The 21,857-nt window shown below is 49.2% G+C and overlaps 1 protein-coding gene across 3 annotated transcripts; it reads left to right on the top strand.

Annotated features, from left to right (window-relative positions):
• Positions 1-2,180: 2,180 nt before the first annotated feature.
• wdr81 (WD repeat domain 81) lies at positions 2,181-21,505 on the top strand. 3 transcript variants are annotated; one of them, XM_048980524.1, is made up of 12 exons: positions 2,181-2,309; positions 7,124-7,622; positions 8,666-12,225; positions 12,963-13,070; positions 13,718-13,911; positions 14,175-14,356; positions 14,552-14,717; positions 14,955-15,120; positions 15,537-16,430; positions 16,819-16,964; positions 17,275-17,457; positions 19,031-21,505. In XM_048980524.1, the coding sequence occupies exons 2-12, from the start codon at positions 7,264-7,266 to the stop codon at positions 19,355-19,357; spliced, it is 6,285 nt and encodes a 2,094-aa protein (XP_048836481.1). In that variant the 5' UTR covers positions 2,181-2,309; positions 7,124-7,263; the 3' UTR covers positions 19,358-21,505. The 3 variants fall into 3 exon arrangements, with proteins under 3 accessions (XP_048836481.1, XP_048836479.1, XP_048836480.1); XM_048980522.1 differs by having other exon boundaries at positions 2,195-2,434; XM_048980523.1 differs by having other exon boundaries at positions 2,195-2,483.
• The last annotated feature ends 352 nt before the right edge of the window (positions 21,506-21,857 follow it).

The following is a 21,857-nucleotide window of genomic DNA, read 5'->3' as shown; positions in this document are numbered from 1 at the left end:
TTAATCCTTTTCTTTATCTTAAATAATTTAACGTCTGTGAATAATATTTGATATATGTTGAAAACACCTAGACAATTAAAATCACTCCGAATTATGCTTGAGTAGTTCGCACTGTATCGTAATCGTTCTGATAGCGCCATCTAGTGGATACTTATCTATCTATTGTTTTGAGAGGCATGACCCTACAATGCGGTGACGTCTCGTATTGGCGTCTGCTGTTGTGCTGTTCATATAGAATCAGTCATATGTTCAGCTTGTTAATTGTTCCGTAATTTGACATTTATCTGTGTGGATTACAAATCGTTTTAGCTGGGGCGTGCGGGACGCCAGGTTGCAGCTGGCGTTTTCAATGCATTCACGAAATGTGTAAAAAGTGGTTGTGAACTAGACAGAGATATATAGGCCTAACTATGGCACTTTTTGCCAGCATGTTAACACGATATTGAATCATGTTCGACCATACACCTGTTAAGGAGTAGTTTATGCTCTTTAAAGAATCAATGCATAATTTATTTTTAATCGACTTCATATAGCCTATTTTGTTAAATAACAATAGTAAATTAGTCTATAGGCATATTATGGCGAGAATTGGCTGATGCAAATGTTCTGTGCTTTGAAGTAAACACAAATCATCCAACAGTAGTCTATTAAGAAACCGAAATTTATTTGCCATGAATTGAGCAAACTTCCACAAAACCGGATTGTACGATACAACCCCCCTACACATAAATGCAAGAAGTAGCTAGGAATATGCCGAATATCATTACAGGTCAACATTAATTACGTTGACCTGATACAATTTATGAGATACCAATGGATTTTGACTGTGGAGAACCGGAGATGAGAGAGTGCGCTTGAGAAATATAACGGGAATCAATCTAAATATTAAATTACTGGTAAGAAATTATTGGTCACATTTTTGAATAATAAAGGCATAGGGCTTCGATTAATAATTAAATATTTATGTAACCCTGGCTGTGCGCTGCTTCCCGCTGGATAACTCCAGTGGACAGCGCAGGCCCGGCCCGGGACCCTCCCGTCGTGACAGTCTTTGTTGTGTTTTGGTGTATTGGTGATGTGGCGTGGTGAGGGAGGTCCAGGCCAGGCCCGGGACAGCAGCAGTACCTGCGGTGACAGGCAGATTTCAAGTGCTCTGACCCGGTGGGGAATGCAATATGATGAAAGAGGTGAGTGATGGTGAATATCACTTAACCAGCAAAATAAAACTAAAGACTAGCTTGTAGGCCTGAATCTTTAAAAAACACATTTTTACTTAAAGAATAAATAGCAAAGCAAAAAACAAACTTTCGACTGTATTAGTCGTTCTCCCTTTCCTGTAAACATAAGGACGAGTTGCCGATTCTTTCTCCTTTCACAGACACAAGAGAGCTTGCTTTGCGCACTCACAAATGAAACTTTTCAATGATTACGCCATTAAACATGGGCAAATACAACGAAATTATAACAAGTAGTACTTAACGAGTGAGCGCCATCTCATTACTAGCGGCATAATGGTTAGGAAAACACCGCGACCTGTATTTCTAGTTTTGAAAACCAATGAACATACTATATTTTATCAAAACCTTTTAAATGAACCAAATAAACTTCTTCCGGATCATTACAACGTGTAAACCTTTGAGAGTTTTACTCTCCCAAAAAGTCGGAAGAGCCATTTTTAGCTTCCCAAACAGACACATAAGAGATCGAGCTTGTTTTACACGCAACAGCTTGCAAAGCTTGCAAATACAGGCAGGTTCGCGGTAAAAGACCCTCCTGTGGTCTGGAAGCATGATGACTCCCGAAAACATTAATAACACCAGTTGTGAGCTAAATAAATAATATGAAATTAATAAAGCAAAATGATTTAACTTACTATTGTACATTATTAAATCGGATTTTACTAATGCAAAATTAGAAACATTTGGGCTATTTAAACATGTTAATTTGTTTCATTTATTCTTAGTATTCAAATAATCATTTGAATAACTTGCTTGACATAAGGAGGTTTTACATGTAACATATAATAGCACAGATGAAAGGTGCTCAGCTCCTCGAAATGTTGCGGGGGGCATATAATAAAGTGAGCAGGAGCGAGCGATAGGCAAAACGAGCACCTGATTTGTGATGATCGCAGCTGAATGCCATGGCTGGGTGACATGCAGCGGAGAAGCAGGCGCGGAGGGGGGAGCGCTTCTCGTGAGTCACGTGAGATCCCCGACGTAACAACATGGCTCCTATCAACAGAGCGACCGCCGCAGCCTCACAGCGAAACGCGGCTGGACGCCTGTCCCACACTTGAACAGTATCCAGTAAGGCGCTTTCATCTAGGAGCTGCAGCCTCGGCGATCGGGTGATCGTACCGAAAGCCCGTCCGGCGTATCATGGGAGCCGGTGGCGCGTAAGATCCGCGGGCGACGCGGCACCGTAGCGAGAGGTTGGCGCTACTACTTAGCCCGCCGTCCGGCTAACTACATGCGCTTAGGGTACGGCATGCTGAACGGGGAAGTGCTGTTAGACCCGTGACAGCAGCTCATACCGCCTTGCTGGGTTTCATTGTTGTATTGATGATTTAGACAAACCTCGCCTGCTTGAGTGCTAGATACAGATACCAAAGAATTTGCAGTTTCAGGCTTAATTAAGCATAGCCGTTCTTTTTATGCGTGTTAAGTAAGAAGGTATCTATTTTCAATCGTGGCAATCCAATACCAATAACAATAAGTTGGCTCGATTAAAGTTTACTCCCTTTAAAGTAAGGTTTTGAGAAGTGGCGTAACTGTACGGTGACTAAACTTCAGAGACCTGGGCAGAGCTGAGCTCGGTTTAATTCGGTGACAAATGTGTGGCGTTGATTAGGTTTTTAACACTAGAACTGCCAAATCTACGCAAATTTGCGTAAATTCCCTGGGCCTAACACCTACTAGCATCCCTGCTGAGAGTTTCTTGGGCCATTGTCCTCCTGCTTTTGTTGTGCAAACACACCCATTACCTGTGAGGCCTGGCACATTTGCATTTTTTTACTCAGAGCAGCTAAAATCCAAGGCAGGCTAAACCTCTGTGTGTGACATGGAAACCTTCACAAAAGTCTGCCATATCTATACCAAATATCCCACATGCTGACTGACCTGCAAATATGAAAGACACACATTCACAAAATATATGGAAGCACAAGTCTGTTTTATTTATAAAAAAAATTGAGTGTTTCAAACTTTGCAGTGTTTGCAGACCCAGTGACCATCATCCCTGCATTTGGCGCAAGTGAATTTGTAACACTTTGCACTGGTAAACCTGCTGCGGTTTCTGTTGCAGTTCTCCTGTACCTGACACTGAGTTGTCCATACAAGTCCTGGCACAGCAGCAGCCTTCCTCTGTCCCCATAGCCTTTTGTGGCATAAATTGGCAATGGAGTTCCTTGGCTAGATGACTCAAAAATAATCTTCTTTTGCCTTCCCACCCTGTACATGCCTTGTACAGAACGTAGGAATTTGCCACCACCAGGTCCAGCATGTTGTAAAATACAGCTACTGGCCACCTGCATGTTGCTGCTCTTACGGAATACATGCGCGCCATTTGGTCCAACACATTTACACCACACTATAACAGCAGAGAGAGAGAGAGTCATGAGTGTATTTGCTTTTTTTCTACCTTCTTTCTATATAGGCCTGTATAGTACATATCAGAAAACATTGTAGCACTGATGTAAAATTATACACACATTCACATACCTTCATGTGGTTATAGTCTGTTATCGTGTTGGGTTTCCTCTTTCTGCCTTCACAGATCGCCACATCTTGGTCCAAGGAACTCAGAACACACACAATCTTGTTTTTTTAGGTGCATAAATTGTCAAGGAGACACTGCCACTTCTAAGCACTGACGCGGAGAATTCCTCTTGCTGTGCAGTGTCCTTTGAAATTGGAGGAAGTTCATACCAAACTTTATTCCCTGTGCTCAGTAGTGTTGTTTTGCGCTGAAGCAGTCTGTGTGACAGTGCCAGTGAGGTGAAGAAATTGTCCGTTGTGACATTTCTCCCGTCATCCAGAAATGGCTCCATCAGACTCATGACCATGTTCTCTGCCAGCCTCTCCCTTTTCTGGTGACTGGGGTCCTTTCCCAAGTTAGGGGACACGTTGCAGACGTATTTGGTCTCCAAATCCGTGGCCATCCAGAACTTGATCCCAAATTTGTCCGGCTTGGATGCGATATACCAAGTGACATGGAATGGATCCACATCTACTCCACGTTGTCTTTCCACCGGTGTCCCTCAGGGCTCGGTTCTTGGCCCTCTCCTATTCTCCCTCTACACTAAATCTCTTGGCGAAGTTATATCCTCACATGGCTTCTCCTACCACTGCTATGCCGATGACACTCAACTCATCCTCTCCTTCCCTCCCTCAGACACTCATGTCTCCACTAAGATCTCTACATGCTTGGCAGACATCTCATCTTGGATGACCACTCACCAGCTAAAACTCAAAACTAGTAAAACTGAGTTGCTTTACATCCCGGCTGACTCATCCCCCCTCCAGGACCTTGCGATCTCCTTTGACAACTCCCTGATCCGTCCTTCGGTTTCTGCTAGAAACCTTGGAGTTACCATAGATGATCGGTTGTCATTTTCCTCACATATCACCAGTCTTTCTCGCTCTTGTCGGTTTCTCCTCTTTAACATCAGGAGGATACGTCCATTTCTTTCCACCCAGGCTACCCAGATACTCGTCCAGTCCCTCGTCATCTCACGCCTTGACTACTGCAACTCGCTTCTAGCGGGTTTACCACTGAGCGCCATCCGTCCCCTCCAACTGATTCAGAATGCAGCTGCTCGTCTTGTTTTCATCCTTCCCAAGTTCTCCCACACCACTCCTTTGCTGCGCTCCCTCCACTGGCTTCCTGTAGCTGCACGCATCAGATTCAAAACACTGATGCTCGCATACAAAGCCAAAAATTCTCTGGCACCATCCTACCTAAAGGACCTCATCACACCCCGCTCTGCACCACGATCTCTCCGATCCTCCAGCACTGCTCGACTGGTCCCACCTCCCCTCAAGGCACAAGGAAGACACGCATCTCGGTTCTTCTCTGTCCTGGCACCTAATTGATGGAATGAACTCCCCCTAGATGTCCGAACAGCTGAATCCTTGAATGTCTTCAAGCGACGACTCAAAACTTTTCTTTTTCAGAAATACCTGACGTAGAACTTCTATATTCTTACTCGACTCTTTTTCTGGTGTGTGTTTTAAAAAAATAAAATAAAATAAAAATTCTGCACTACTCAATGGCGTTCTCAGAGATAGTATTCGTAGCTGGGGTCCTTATTGAGCTAGCATCGGAAATTCATTGCAGAGTCTCAAAGCACTTATGTAAGTCGCTCTGGCTAAGGGCGTCTGCCAAATCCTGTAAATGTAAATGTAAATATACTGCATGGACAATGAACCTTGGTCGAGAACAGCTGTACATCTATGTTCATGTGTTCTCCTGGAGTGAAACTTTCAGCACAGTTCTTGGTGAAGGCTGGCAGAGAACGTGGTCATGAGTCTGATGGAGTCATTTCTGGATGACGGGAGAAATGTCACAATGGACAATTTCTTCACCTCACTGTCACTGTCACACAGACTGCTTCACTTTACTGGGCATGGTGAATAACGTTTGCCGTGAACTTCCTCCATTGGCAAAGGACACTGCACAGGGAGAGGAATTCTCCACGTCAGTGTTTAGAATGGCGCGCATGTATTCAGTACGAGCAGCAACAAGCAAGTGGCCAGTAGCTGTGTTTTACAACATGCTGGACTTGGTGGCGGTGAATGCCTACGTTCTGTACAAAGCATCTACAGGGTGGAAAGGAAAAAGAAGATTGTTTCCGATTCTTCTAGCCAAGGAACTCCATTGCCAAATACAGGGATGATGGTCACTGGGTTTTCAAACGCTGCAAACACAGACTTTGAAAGATAGACAGACTGTGTGGGACAGTAACCACTGAGACAAAAGGCAGAAAGATGACGAAGAGATGAACCTGGAACTGAGGCACGGATACATCAATTTTTACATGAACAGCCAAACATGCAAAGCTGGAGAGATCACACAAAAACAAAATTCACTTTTGGTGTTATAATTCAGTGATGGCCAATGAAAATGAAATGACATTTTATTCTGTATGTGTATGAGCATGTCAAAAACCATGGACCATGACTTCACTCAGCTTATGACATTTATATACAAACATGCATTGGAGACTGAAGTGTTAGCATGTTTTCATTTTATTCATTTCATTCTATTAGCAACTTTTCATTCTATTTTCACTCAATTTGTTTTATAAATAACACAGACTTGTGTTTCCATATATTTTGTGAATGTGCGTCTTTCATATTTGCAGGTCAGTCAGCGTGTGGGATATTTGGTATAGATATGGCAGACTTTTGTGAAGGTTTCCATGTCACACACAGAGGTTTAGCCTGCCTTGGATTTGAGCTACTCTGAGTAAAAAATGCAAATGCGCCAGGCCTCACAGGTAATGGGTGTGTTTGCACAACAAAAGCAGGAGGAGGATGGGGCTGAAGACCTGCGAAAATCACAGCAGGGGTGACAAACACCTTGGGACTCTCAGCAGAGAATAAAAACTCGGTAAATCTAGTGTTAAGCACGGGAGCTTCGTGGCACGTTCACTTTAAGATTGAGTCATGAGGCTAACGAGCATATTTTCCTCCCTGTCAACAATATCGAGCCGTCTACCGTATTTCCCCTTATTATTACCTAGACCATAAGGGTGGAGCCCTTAATGTAGAAAGGAAACAAAGTATTGCGTTCACTGCAGAATTATGGCCGTCACATCGCAGTTCTGATACTGGCTGAATTTCCTGTGTCGTTAGACAGTGGTGTAATATGCCGTATTGTACCTTTCACTTTCACTGAACGGCCAAGCCTGGATGGGGGGTTCATGCAAGCCCCGTTAATTATGTGGTAAACAACATTTTTATCTCAAAAGTATGAGAATTATAACGTCTAAACCCCACATTTGAGTGTTTCTGAACACAAATCGCATTACTAAATTAATGAACAAACTAATTTGAAAGAAAGAATGTATGGTGAGGTTTAGGGTTATTAATCCGAGTTTTTACTTTTGTTGCCACAGCACACCGTCCACGCAGCTACAGTCTCGCTGTCAGTGTGTCTTCCCTGCACCCTCATGGCAGTCTAAGGATCCCTCAGTCTGGGGCTTTCCTGGAGGCAAGTTGCTCTCACCCGACCAGCTCCACCCTGAGACGCGAGGACATGGAGTGGCTGCCAGCAGCTGTGGAGAGGGACCTGGGCGTCGACTGCCGGCAGATGGGGCCTGGTCCGCGTCCCGAGGAGCTGGTGGCTTTGGTGCCCACCCGCTGGGTGTCGGCCCTGCGGGACCGGAAGGTGACGCGCTGCGCACGTTACGACGCCACCGGGGAGGTAGATGTGCGCACCATCCTCCAGCGGTCCCAGGCAAAGCTGCCTCTTGGCTGGACCCGCGTCTGCATCCAGGGCCTCAGGAAGAGCCGGCTGGACTATTGGCTGGCTGTGGACCCTGGGTCCCTGGGCGAGACCTTCTCCCAGGACTCCTTCTGCAGGCTCATGCAGGAGGTGTCACAGCGTAACTTCAGGTATTCCCCGCTGGCCATGCTGCGAAAGTGTTCATTTGTATTTCAGAAGTACAGTGTGAGATAGGCTTGTATATTTCTAATTACATGGCATATGTGTGTGTATGATTATGACCGGCTCAAAGGGCACGTGTAGAAGTCATGCTAAAGCAGCGACTGTAAACATTAAACTGATTTTTAAGCATATGATAGATAACCTTGAAGAGGAACGATCGTTAAAATTGCAAAGCTTGCTAAGTTTTGTTTCCTATGACAGAGTAAAGATGGTTTAGCAGAATTTAGACTCTGGAACCTTAATGTCTGGAAGTATGAAAAAGCCTCATTTCACCCCAGTTGGCTGATGTGGTCCTTGCGATGAGAGAAACGCATGTGCATGACATGCTGTGTCGGTGTTGATGTCACATGCGGCCCAGCCGAAACTGCGATTGGCGGTTTGTTTTGCGTGCAGAGCCTGCATGTCACTCACTGGCAGAAAACTCATCAGAATAAATAATGTTATATGAGAGATTTTTGTCATGAAAATTGAAAACAGGGCAAGTTTATCTTTTGTGTCAAGCAGCAAAAAAGTTGTAGTATGATGGGTGTGTGTGATTTAATTTCCCTTACTTGACATCACATGTCCTATGATGTTGTTATTGCACATATGCACATTGCAATGACGATGCTGAAACATTTTATCGTATTGGGCAGTGGTGGCTTAATGGTTAGGGAGGCGCACTTGTAATTGAAAGATTGCTGGTTTGAATCCCCGACCAGCAAGGTACCGCCCCCAAGCACTGCTCCCCGGGCGCTGAATTAGCTGCCCCCTGCTATGCCACATTGTCACGTATGCGTTAAATGCAGAGGACACATTTCGTTGTTGTGTGCTGTGGTGTGTCAACAATGACAATCACTTAATTCTATTACACAGCCTTATTTTGTGTGTGTGTGTGTGTGTGTGTGTGTGTGTGTGTGTGTGTGTATATGTGAGATTCCTATTAGTTACATCATTGATATTGTTCATTTTGCTGGTGCATAATCAGAGCCCCTGTTTCCTGCCCCCACAGGAACTTATGGCGGGAAGCATACCGCACACATGTGCAGCCGTACGCCGGCGTCGCTGCTCACACACAGGTGGCAGCGCTGGACTCTGTGCGCCAGGCTCTGCAGACCCTCTTCTGCTGTCCCTTCATGTCCACAGATAGGGTCTCACCCTCTCTGTCTCCAGCCAGGGAGAAAGAGAAGGATGGCCCTTTTCCGGCCAATGCCCCAATACCCGGGGCCCAAACGGACCGCCTCTGTCCCAATGTGCTCCCCGCAGAAGGGCTGCTGGAATCAGCAGAGGTTCTGTATGTGGTGCTGCCATACACCCAGTACTCGCTCCATGACATTGTCACCTACAGCCCAGCCAAGCTGGCAAACAGTCACGCAAAGGTTCTCTTTGTGCTGTACCAGCTGTTAATGGCAGTGCGTGCTTGCCAGGTGTCGGGGCTGGCTTGTGGGACGCTCTCCCTACACGACATAGCTGTAGACGAGCAGCTCTGCAGCCGCCTCAAGATTAGCCTGGCACACTACGAGGATTGGAGTGAGTGTAAGAGGCCTGTTAGCTGTGCCACAAGGGCACCAGCAACGGGTCAGCAGAGGGAGAGCACTGAGAGGGTGAATGATGCAAGCCATGGACAGGCTTGCAAGGGCTGCTTGGACAGGCTGAGTTCATTGGTCATGAATTGGGTCCATGGGCGGGTCAGTAACTTCCAGTACTTGATGGAGCTCAACAAGCTAGCGGGAAGGCGTGAGGGAGACCCAAACTACCACCCTGTTTTGCCCTGGGTGGTAGATTTCACCATTCCCGGGGGGCGCTTCCGTGACCTCAGACGGTCCAAGTTCCGGTTGAACAAAGGTGACAAGCAGCTAGACTTCACCTATGAGATGACCAAAGAGGCCCTTGCTGCAGCAGTTGCCAGTGGTGGCGGGGGGAGCAACTTTGGTGGAGATATTGGTGGAGCCATTGGTTCAGGAAGCTCGGGACAGCCAGACCACCTACATGTGCCACACCACATCTCTGATGTACTGTCAGACATCACATACTATGTCTACAAGGCCCGACAGACGCCCAAGGCTGTGCTGTGTAGTCACGTTCGCTCACAGTGGGAGCCGAATGAGTATCCCGCCAGCATGGAGCGCATGCAGAGCTGGACCCCGGATGAGTGCATTCCTGAATTCTACACGGACCCCTCCATATTCCGTTCCATCCACCCAGACATGCCAGATCTGGAAGTACCGCCATGGTGCAGCTCCTGTGAGGAGTTTGTGGAGGTGCATTGCCAGCTCTTGGAGAGCCCAGAGGTTTCCCAGCACCTGCACCACTGGATTGACCTCACATTTGGCTACAAGCTCTCGGGGAAGGAGGCTGTCAAGGCTAAGAACGTTTGTCTCCACCTGGTGGATAACCATACTCATCTGACCAGCTATGGGGTGGTACAACTGTTTGACCAACCTCACCCACCCCGCCTTGCCCCTTATCAGTATGCACCACCTGAGCCTCCACACTTGGGCTTGGCCTCCACCCCCTATTCTTCTTGGGACAACCGATTCCTGGAAGCTTTGTCCGATGGAGTGGATGGGACAGTTCCAGAAGCAACTGGATGCGAGTCTAGTGGTTGGACAGTAGTTGATCGGGATGAAGATCTTGAGCAGGGTACTGAGGCTCTGGACTCTCTTGGTGCCACCCCAGCCAGCACTGCAATCCCAGTAACTTCATCCAGTGCCACTGGAGGAAGGTTGATTGGGGAGCTTCAGGCTGTGCCCTTGTCTCAGTCCCCGGTCACCTACCCCGGTGAGGGGCCTCCTGGTGTTCCCAGCACTTCGGGGTCTGGACTGAGGAGTTCCTTGTTGCCAAAAGCCAGCGGTTTGAACAGGAGGTATGGTGAGGGGCAGCATGTTGCTGTGACCAGCACTGAGGACTTCAAAATTTGTTTGCCAGATGGATTCAACCCCTTGCAGCCTCTGGAAGAACTAGAGAAGCTGAATATCTTTATAGTTAAGGGTCTGCAAGCACAAGTTCTGGAGTCCCAGAGGGAGGATCCAGATGTTGGCTATCCCTGTCTCATCAACCTTTTCCAGAGAGACATGCAGGCTCTGGGTGTCCTAATTGCAGAGATCTTCTTGACTCCGAAGCTCCGCTGCATGAAATCAGACGCCCCCTTGTGCGACCGCTTCAATGCAGTGATGAAGCATTGCACGCTCAGTCTTCGGGACATACCCCTGGCCCTGCACCATGCCCTTGAAATACTGCTGAACCTCCACAAGCACTCCGTGCCGCTTGATCCACAGGAGTCACAGCATCCGCCTCCATACCCCCTACTCTTCACATATGATCCTGTCTTTGAGGGTCTCCCCCCACCAAGCCCCTCGCAGTTGCTCAATCCTGTGGTGTCCCCATTGCCTTTCCCTGCCTACTTCCCTCCTCTACACCGCTTCATTTTCTCTTATCATGACAAGATGGGCTCTGCTGGTGCCAGTCAGGGCCGTGACACTGTCTTCCACCTCTGGCAGCAGCTGGAGACCCTGCTCCATGGTGAGATCACAGCAGAAGGTCTGGAGATCCTGCTGCCGTTTGTGCTTACGCTCATGCTGGAGGAGTCCACTGCAGTCTACGCAGCCTGGTACCTGTTCGAGCCCATCGCCCGGGCCCTGGGTCCACGCAACGCTGCCAAGTACCTGCTGAAGCCCCTTGTGGGGGTGTATGAGAACCCCCACTGCCTGCGCGGCCGCTTCTACCTCTACACCGACTGCTTCGTACTCCAGCTCATTGTGCGCCTCGGCCTGCAGCCCTTCCTCACCTCCCTGCTGCCCCATGTCCTGCAGATCCTGATCGGCTTCGAAAGCTGCAGCACCGAGACGGATGGCAAAAGGGAGGGTCGCAAGTCCCGGAGCGGGGGCCCGGGAGCCCTGGGGGAGGAGGAGGAGGATGACGAGGATTATGAAGGCGTGGAGGGTGGTTTGTCATCAGGGTCTGTGACTGGGAAGGCTGGGGTTGGTGGAAGCACTAGTGGGGCTGTGGGAGTGGGAGATGCAGGTCTGGTGGACTACTCTTCAGGGATTAGCCTCAACGACCAAGTCTTCTTGTCAGAAAACGAGGACTTCCAGGATGGGTTCTATGTCAACAATGGCCCTGCGGGTTCGACGCTTTCGGCAAAACGGCAGCACCAGAATTCTGTGGGCCGGGACCTGGACCAGGAGTCCTTGAGCGTTGGCAAGCAGAGCGACAAGAGCAGCTCAAGTGAAGCTTCTGCAGGCGATGCCGACTCCAGCCGGGATCGCGCTAGCCTGAAATCTGCGGACAGCAGCCAGGACCTGAAGCAGGCCAGCGAGGGCGAGGATGCCGGGGAACTAGAGGAAGACGAGGAGGGTGATGAGGGCAAAGAGGAACAACCGGCCAGCGTTCCCAGCCTGGAACTGACGCTGTCGGGCTGCACCGAGGAGTCGGAGGCCACCGTCGCCACCTTGGAGGGAGAAGCTGCAGATGGGATGGAGCAGGAGGAACCTGAGAAAGACCTAGTGGAGGAAGAGGAGGAGCACGACCCCTCTGAGGACTCTGAGGAGAAGGAACACAAGATCCTGCTGGGTGAGTAACAACCGCATATCCTTTGCAGTCCATTAGCAGTCTGAGAACATTACGGCTTAATTTTCAACATGAAATTTTAATAATCTATAGGATACTGATTCTCTGGACCCTGCCTGATGTCAGAACTACTTGTTAAAAGACCTGGGGAAGATTTCAGTGCAGTCAGAACTGTGCTAATACTCTGTATTTCTGTTACTAATCAGGTTTTCTTGCAGTTTGACCTTTAATTTTTTTACCCTCTTGGGTGATGATTATCCAGGTCAGCATGAAATTCAGGGCTCATTGTAAGCAACGCTTTGTATTAAATGTCTTCCTTATATTTCCAGAGTTATATCCACTCATTATAATTTCTAATTTTGAAATGTGGGTTGAGTCCGTATCGCCTGGGGATTTTGATTCTTATTCCTTTTTCTTCTCTTTGTCTTTTGGGTAGATGATACATTTACTTAAATGCTGTGTTTTTGTCTTTTATTTATTTCTTTTTTATTTTTTTTATTTTGTAAGCTTATATTACATCCATTCAGTTTCTTAGCGCTGCACCGATTAGCGAAACCATCAGAATTAAGAAACAGTAAAGCCGCTCTGGCAGCCCGAGCTGGTGAAGCTGCACTAATCGTGGGGTCAGAGTACAGGAAGGTTTCAGTCAGAACTCTAGAGCACCTAAAAATGAGCTCCCCTGAGCAGATGAGTGTGCTTTCCCAGCTTTCCAGAGCTTCCCTTTTGTCCGCTCTCTGCAGACACTGTTTGTAAGACCGTCCGCTGGCTGGTGGCCAAGCTGGGGCCAACTGTGACGTCCCGGTATGTGGCCCGAACTCTGCTTCGGCTTCTCACCAACTGCTATATCGGTGAGTAGCACTAATGCGCGCTGCACTGCTAATTAGCATGCTAAGTTTAGCAGTGCTGCTAATTCAGTCTCGAGCGAAAGAGACTAACGGGGGACATGATCCAGGTATATGAGATTCTAACAGGTCTGGATGCTGTTCAATCAAATAGTTCAATATTCAATATTAGTTTAAAAACTAGAACTCATGGCCATAGGTGGAAATTAGCGGGAGCACATTTTAAACTGGATTTGATGAAGCACTTCTTTATACAGCCTGTAGTTAGAGTATGGAATAGTCTTCCTGTTACTGTAGCGCAAGCTAAAACCCTGGGTCAGAGCTAGATAAGATTTTAACAACTCTGGGCTATTAGTTAAGTTCTCTCCAAGTGAGCTTGATTGGCCGAATGGCCTCCTCTCGTTTGTAAATTTATGTTTTTATGTTCTGATGTGCATGTAGCTGAGAGCTGTTGATGCAGGTGCTCCTTGACTAAGTTGAGGTAATGTGTAAATTGTTAGGTGACGCTAAGGTGCAACCTCCGTCAGTTGGTGCTAATGTTTGAGTCGCTCAACTAGCGCGTATGCTACATAGAAGAATAACAGTAATGAAGGGGTCTTTAGGTCGGCAGTCTGGCCACTGAGATGCGTGCGTATATCACTGTCCTCCCCAAGGTCCAAACCAACACCAGTTCGTGCCCAGCGAGTTGGACGATTGCTGCCCGGAGAGCATGGGCAGTGTGTATGAGAAGCGGCCCGTCATGGGGGACCAGACAGCTGGGCCTGTGCTTGATCTGCTCCTCTACATCGCCCACCTGTACGGCGAGCCTGTGCTCACGTACCAGTATCTGCCCTACATCGGCTACCTGGTAGGAGGCCTCCCTACGGCCCTCAAACATAACACCCCTGCTCACAGGCCAGCTGCCTCCCATAAGCCATCTGCTCTCCCTAGATAATCAGCGCTGCATGTTAATGAGAGACATCATCTGTCAAATCAGAGTGCAAAAACATATGCTGTCATAAACATCTTTGTACCTCAAAGATGAGGAACAGTTCCATTTTCCCCAAAATTGGGTGTCAAAAAGAGGAATGAGCCTTCCTCGCACTGCTTTGACCTTCGTCCTCCTCCTAGGTGTCCCCGCCCTCGGCATCCCGCCTGAACACACGGAAAGAGGCCGGCCTGCTGGCCGCAGTTCTGCTCACCCAGAAGATCGTGGTGTTCCTGTCTGACACCACGCTGATGGACATGCTGATGAAGATCAACCAGGACGTGCTGTTGCCGCTACTCGACTTGCTCACCTCTCCCAAGATGGGGTACGGCCTCCATCAACCTGTCGCTCCCTCCCCTCCGCCAACTGATGGCCTCTCTGACCCCCCCCCCCCCCCCACCTGACAGTCTCCCCCCCCCCGACCCCCACCACATAGCACCAGGAGAGATGCTTTCTTAATCTTCTTGATTTGAGCGACGTTAATTAGCTGCTCACTCTACGCATGCTTCGTCCCCCCCAGGTTCCCCAGCGGCGTGCAGACCCGGTCGGCCATCTGCTTGAAGACCCTCGGCCTCGTGGCTCTCATCTGCCTGCGCATCGGCCGGGAGATGGTGCAGCAGCACATGGCTGATACCCTCAACTGCTTCTTTCGCGTCTTCTCCCTCCTGCACGAGCTACGGACACAGGTAGCACCCTACTCTCTGTAGCTTAACTGCAGGCCTTCTGTGCCTGGGCACTGCCCTGTAGCTGCAGTCCTCCTATGCTTTGGGGACCGCCTGTAGCTGCAGGCCTCCAGTTCCCAGGCACTACCCTGTAGCCTGTCTGCGGTTCGAAGTGTATAGCATCGGTGTCACTGCAGCCAGCTTTCTGCATCCCTGAACCTCCCGCCTTTGAAACATCATGTGACCTTTGCCCTGGCGCAGGCTGACCTGGCTGCCCACCGCGAGGCTGGCGAGGGCGCCGTGGTAGACCTGCGCTCGCCAGGTGGCTCAGAGGTCACTTACGAGCTGGCAGTGCTGGAGGAGCTGCAGGCCGTGTTCAGCCCGGCGATGGCCTATGCGGCCTATGTCCCGTTCTACTGCCTCATTGGTGAGATCGCCGGCGTGCCGATCCCGCGTTACTGATCCCGAGTCAGTTTGGGGATCGATCTCAAAGCCGCCTTGCTTTGTTACCACCCAAACAGTCCAGACTGAAACCATTTTATTTACAATGGGAGATACAAGGGCAATCGCCTAATGCTGTCGCCATGGCTTGGTGCATTAACCCAGTTTGCGATATACAGCAGAGGAGAGAAAACACCCATTTCTCCCAACATTACCATTAAACTCCCCATCTGAGCAGTTACTGGTATAATGAGAGTGAATTAATAGTATTGCGTTTCACTCGATCAGCTGGTGTGTTTGTCTGCCTTTTCAATATGGACCTATGAAGTCAGTGTGTGTATCATTGTATTAGCATTTTTTCTGCCATTTAATACTAAGAGGAGGCTGTCCTAACTCCTGCAGGCGACGGGGCGATCCGCAAGCTGGTGCCAAATCACGAGCTGGTGTGGAGCTTGGCTCAGCCCTACCAGGAGTGCGTCAGTCCGGGGAGCCCGGATGCCACCGCGGGGGCGGGCTGCAAGCCGGATCTGCCCACCCCACTGCCTTCTTCCTCCTCGTCCTCCCCCTCCTGCTCCGTGGGCTTGTCCCCGGGCCCCAGCGGCCGATTCGGACGCAGTCCATTCCCGGCCCCCCCCTCCACTTCCACCCCCGTGAGTGCCAGTGGCGACATCATCCCTGAGTCGGGCACCTTTGGCAGCCACCTGGTGGGGAACCGGATCCAGGTGCCGCGGGACGCTGAGTCCGTTGGCAGTCCTGGCATCTCCTCTCTGGACACCTGGGGGCGCCAGAACCCTGGTCACCTCGCCTCGGCCGTCGCGAGCTCTGCCTGCACCGGGCCATCTTTCTCCTTCTCCTCCTCGAACTCCTCTCCTGCCTCCTCTTCGTCCTGGGTGCTGGGTCCCGCCCCTGAAGACAGTGCACTCAAGCAGGACCTGGCGCGCAGCGGCCGCGCCCTCCAGGGCAACTGGCTGGCTCACTGGCAATACGAGATCGGCCTCAGCCAGCAGGATCCGCACTTCCACTTCCACCAGATCCGCCTGCAGAGCTTCCTGGGCCACTCGGGTACCACCAAGTGCCTGGCGCCACTCGCCGGCGAGGACTACTTCCTGTCAGGCAGCAAGGACAAGACGGTGCGCCTGTGGCCACTGTACAACCGCGGTGACGGCACGCGGGAAACAGAGCCGCGGCTCACCTACGCGGAGCACCGCAAGTCCGTGTTCTACGTCGGCCAGCTGGAGGCCTTGCAGGAGGTTGTGAGTTGTGATGGCACCATGCACCTGTGGGACCAGTTCACAGGTGGGCACTGGGGGAGAGCACTGGAGAGGTGGGGGGGCCTTGTGTGTGCATTTTGTTGCTCCTGATTTAGAAACGCCTTCTGTTTTTGTTATGTATGGCCAGCAGATGGAGTTGTGGTTAACACACTGTGGTTTCAAGGCCCTGCATTCATATCCTGCAAGGGGCATAATCAGATAAACACACCTCAGTCTTTTTTTTTCCTCCATTTTTCAGCTAAGAGTTTATGGGATCCAAATTCCAGTACAGCTGTCTAGGAAAGGCTTTAAGCTGGATGTTTTTGTTTGCAGCCAAGTTTTTTTGGGACTCAAACTGGCAACCTTCAGGTTTACGAGTGTTAACAGCTATTTTTTTTAACTTTTTTTTCCCCTCTGACCTGACCTATCCACAGGCAAGCAGATCCGCTTCTACGAGGTTCCGGATGGGAAGAACCCCATCACGGCAGTGACCACCATGCCCGCCCCGCACTGCAGTGTCGTGTTTGGCAGCGCCGACTCCGTGCTCCGGTTCATCGACCCGCGCAAACCGGGCTTGCAGGTACCATCTGTCCGTCCGCTCGCTGAGAAGCACTGAGTTCCAGTCCCATCCGCTGCGCCAAGTCTCTGAAGAAATCGTTTTTGGAGATATTAGACATCGGTAATTTTGTCTGAGCTACGTTACTGGGGGGTTCTAAAGTACAGCAGCACTCAGATCAGGTGAATAGTTTTTAATGATGTATGAGAAGTTTAAAGAAACTTTAATGGAAGGACTGTTTTTTGTGTTTTTTTTTTTTTTTTTTTATTTAATTAGATTTAAAATGGCACATAATGTAATGAGCCTCGCCTGCTCGATGTCGCTGTTCCCCCAGCACGAGTTCCGCTTAGCCTACAGCAGTGTCGGCACGGGGCTGATCCGCTACCTGGCCGTGAGCCCTGGCGGGCGCACCGTGGCGGCCGGCTTCTCCTCCGGCTTCATCGTGCTGCTGGACGCCCGGACTGGCCTGGTGCTGCGTGGCTGGCCGGCACACGAGGGGGACATCCTGCAGATGAGGGTGAGGACAGGAGAGGGCGCCGCGCACTCCCTCAGAACACTGCATCAAAAATCACCTGACACCTCTGACATCAGGAGTCTGTCCAGGGCCCTCACCTCTGCAGAGCAGGCCTTGGAGGGTGGGGGCAGACTCAGGCTGGAATTTAATATTTTAATACATGTCTTGTGGCCCTCATCCTGGACTGCACTACAGACGTCAGCAAAACCTCCCCAATTTGAGGCTTGTTTAGCTGAGCTGCTCTTTCCGGAACATGCTGGAACGTGATTAGCAGTTGCGTAACATTTCCCGAGTTGTTTGCTGTGCTGGTGGCAGATGGTTTTCTCATTCTCAGCTTAGAAATTTTACTAGTTTGGTTAAGGACTGGTTAAGTCCCCCTCAGGTCTCCCTGTGATGTCAGACACACCACGGGGGACTTTTGGTAGAATAATCAGCCTGAAAACTTGCTGACTGTAAGAATTTGGCAGTGGGTCTTGGATAGGTTTTGGTTTGTTGGAAGTTGTAATCTGTCAGAGCGAATCTTGTAGGGATATGCCTTGCGTAAGACCCCCGCTCCCCCCCCCCCCCAACAAGTCCACATTTGACAGCATCCTTGCTGACCGCTAGCAGTGTGACTCTTCCGGAAGCTTCCCCCATTAGGATTTTTTTTTCCTAACTGCTTGTTCTGCCCACATCCATCCACGTTTAAAATCCAGGAGGTCAAAGTTGAGCCTTTGAGATCATCTGACGCTCCCAGTTTATCTGAAACCTGTAGGCCAGGTCAAGGATGATGTCTGTGCTGCTGAAGGCATAAGGTCAAGTAAATATGGACAGCGGTTACTCATTACAGGGGCCTTTGTGCGCTGGCCCTCATGAGCCTGCCGTAATGCTCAGGAGCAGCTTAGATAGTTTGCTTTCATTCGTCCATTGACCGTAATTTTGCACCCAGTACAGAGTGACTGTGAACCTGGGGCCTATGCCAGGAAGTGTGAGCCATGCACGCGCAAACACAGACACGCAGGGCGTTTCTCAACAGCAGGAACACAAAGATCGTACTTATGATCTTGGTAAGACCAAGAACAAACTTGGGGTGCAGTGAATCATGGCATTGATCTCGTTTGGCATGGATTGCAAGCGCCGTATCCTTGACATTTTTGAGAGGGGCAAGACCGACCAACGTCTGGGGATGTTTACCATTGTCTACTTTTGTTCTTGAGTATTGGAACTGGTCTTTGGCCATGCAAGATGACGTAACACAGGTACACGGGAACATAAGTATGGACGGACATACACGGACACTTACACTATATGGCGATATAGAGATCCCAGGTTTCCTGTGTGTTTCCTAGACTCCAGGAGGACCTGGAGTTACGTCGCTGCTGACCATTGAGCTCCTGACTCACCCCCATTAAATGTGGTTGTTTTCCTATACATTGTCCTTCCAGTATGGCCACCTGGGACAGTTGACCTTAAGACCACAGAATTGCATGTAGCTTGAAAGAGTTAAAGGCTACTGGACATGTTTGGTTTCACGCCCCTCCCCACACCTTCTTTTGTCCTTTTTCTCCCCCCCTCTATCTCCATCCTTCCTTCGCAGGCTACAGAAGGTAACCTGGTGCTCAGCTCCTCCACAGACCACACGCTGACAGTGTGGAAGGATCTGGAACATAAACCGCTGCACCACTACAAATCTGCCTCTGAGCCCATACACGCCTTCGACCTTTACGGGGCCGAGATTGTGACGGGCACGGTGTCCAACAAGATCGGGGTGTACTCCATGACGGATATCTCCGCGGGGCCCGTGAGCAGCACCAAGCTGAGCTCGGAAAACTTCCGTGGAACCCTCACCAGCTTGGCTGTGCTGCCCACCAAGCGACTCCTGCTTCTGGGCTCTGAAAACGGCGCCATCAGGCTCCTGGCCTAGGTTAATTAGCAGGCTCTTCTTCCGGAATGTTCCGGTGACTTTCGTTCCAGAGGTGGGCCCAAAACAGACGGACCTGCTGTTGGGAAACAAGATGACCACCTCCTTTTGAAGATGGGGAGATGAGGCCATCTCATGTAGCTGCTTAGACCTCATCTAGGAAGGACCAAGTTCCTCAGCCAATAGTCTGTGAGCAAACGAGAGTGAGTCGTTTTCCACATGAGCACAGATCGGTGGACAGAATAACTAAATGCCTGATTACACTCTTCTCTCCCGTATTTTAACGCTGGATCTCAGCTGCAGATGCGGAGTAGTCACTTCCTGTCATGGGCCTCCTTCTTTTTTGAGTCTTAATATTTCGCAGAATTAGGTCAGTCAGGCTGCTCAGGAAGCTGAAGTCGAGCTGTTTCTCACAAAGTGTTTACACTTTCCTAACAGATGCATAAAGACACCAAAAAAATGCAATTCTCACCTACATCCTGCCGAATCATCGTGCACCCAAAGCCCACAGTAACTATGCAGTATTCCTTGATATAAATATATTTTAAGATGCGAATATGGATGCTTGTTTCTACAGATACAGGTCAATTACCCTGCACATTTTATTAGGATTTGTAGTGTGATGCTGCATTGTGTCCTGCTCTGGAATATGACGCTTCGTTTTGGCGTCTTTTACTCCGGTGGAGGTGGGGCTCCAGCACAAGTGCATTCTGGGCCAGCAGGACATCCTGCAGCCGCCTCCCAGCCCGTGGGGAGCCTCGTGGGCTCGTGGGTGTGTAGCGCCCAGCGGAGGGCTGGCCGGGGCACACGGTGATTCTCAGCATCCTGTCTTCATCCACGGCTTTTGGTCATGATGTAAAACCCACAGAATCCCTTGACTTTTTCAGTATTCTGATTTTTCTCCCATCTGCGAGGATCCAAGGTGAAGAAGAGCTGGTGATTTTATTGGTGATTAATGATTTTAATGTGACTCTGGAGTAGCTTTTTCCTAAAACCTGATTTAATCATCACTGTGCTCCCCAGTTTACAAAGCTGTCCTGTTCCTTTGCTACGAGAAAAGACATGTAGTGGCCAAACTCTGGTTCTACCAGACTGTAACTGGTTGGAAACCGTTTTGACTTTAACAATGAATTTCCTTTTCAGTTCACCGTTAATCGTTCTTGTGCAGTTTGTGTTCTGACACCATGTATCTGATCTATACAATGTATTTCTCTATCGAGTCACTGTTTCTTCAGAAAGTGTCCTTCCTCATAGAAGCTGTGGGTCAACACAGGCTTGTTTGTATGGGTTTGGCCTTAAATTAGCTCCTCCCTTTGTCACTTATTCTCATTTAGTTGAAATATCTGTCTAATGGTGGGGGGGAGTGAGCTGGGTGAAGTGAAAGACTTAAGCATCAGTGTTTGGGTGGCTGCAGCCAGTGGACTGTGATCCGATATCGGGTGACTCTCTCTGGGTTGTGGTGAAGAAAAGAGCTGTTTTGAGGTAGTGTGCTGTAGCATCCATTACACATGGCGTGTCTGTGTCCCGGAAGGCCTACATCACTGCTGATGGACTCCAGTCCTGAGGGGCGCCATCATTCTCAGACTTTTGTTCCATCCAAGGGCTAAGCTGGTTCATTACAATAATCGCTGGCGGATTTACTGGATAACCTCACTGAGTTCCCAGCATCAGTCACCGATTAGTGTAGCAGGACCTGTGGCTTCAGCATTGTGGGGTTGTGTCTTTCCTCCTCAGATTTGCGGTCCTCCTGGACGGTCGTCTCAAAGCCCGCGCTGAGTTCCTGGTTCTGTCGTTCTGGATCCCCATGCCACCGCTCAAATGCCCAAATGCTGTCCTTCCAGCCGCTTCCGGAATAATTACATCCCCTCTTTGTGGAATCACGTCCAATAGGAAAGATTGTTTACAAGGGTTTGTCTATAAATTTGTGACCCATCTCTTTGGATTTTGTAAATACCCTCATCATGGACGCCCCACCCCCCCAGGTCCCTGTGCGTAGGGAGTTGTACTCGATTACCCAGCAACACACCTGTTACCTTCATTATCTTGTTATATATTCCATTGGTGCATTTTAATGAAAGAAATAACCTAATGAAAAACTTATTTTATTTATTAACACATTTAATAAAATATTGCTTATGGAAACATTTCAAACCTGCCTTGTCCTCTGTATTGACAGGACTGGTCATGCAGTCCGTGCCCCCCCTCGCACCCCCCACTGGGGATTTGCAGCTTCAGCCTTCTTATCGTCTGCTTGTTTCCTGTACGCATTTCTGCTTTGGATTTTTAGTGTTTGAGACGTTCTGTCATCAGTGTCTGTCAGACATGCCGGCGAGGGCTGTGAAATAATGCCGGATTCAGGCAGGAATTCTGTCCTCATCCTGGTTGATCCAAGCACAGGAAAACATACAAAAAACATGTAAAGCCATCTTAGCTAAATAAACCAGTACACGTGTACAAAATAAAGTAGCACGCAAAACCAGCCAGTATACTGTCTAAATGGCAA

Source organism: Brienomyrus brachyistius, chromosome 17 (assembly GCF_023856365.1).
Source record: "Brienomyrus brachyistius isolate T26 chromosome 17, BBRACH_0.4, whole genome shotgun sequence".
NCBI classification, from domain to species: domain Eukaryota; kingdom Metazoa; phylum Chordata; class Actinopteri; order Osteoglossiformes; family Mormyridae; genus Brienomyrus; species Brienomyrus brachyistius.
This window is presented reverse-complemented; position numbering and strand designations above follow the sequence as displayed.

Bases quoted from the DNA above. Each gene is read 5' to 3' on its own strand.
- wdr81 (XM_048980524.1), top strand. From the start codon at position 7,264: ATGGAGTGGCTGCCAGCAGCTGTGGAGAGGGACCTGGGCGTCGACTGC. The intron at 15,121-15,536 runs GTGAGATCGCCG...TAACTCCTGCAG, and splicing joins CCCGTTCTACTGCCTCATTG to GCGACGGGGCGATCCGCAAG. The intron at 17,458-19,030 runs GTGAGGACAGGA...CTTCCTTCGCAG, and splicing joins GGGACATCCTGCAGATGAGG to GCTACAGAAGGTAACCTGGT.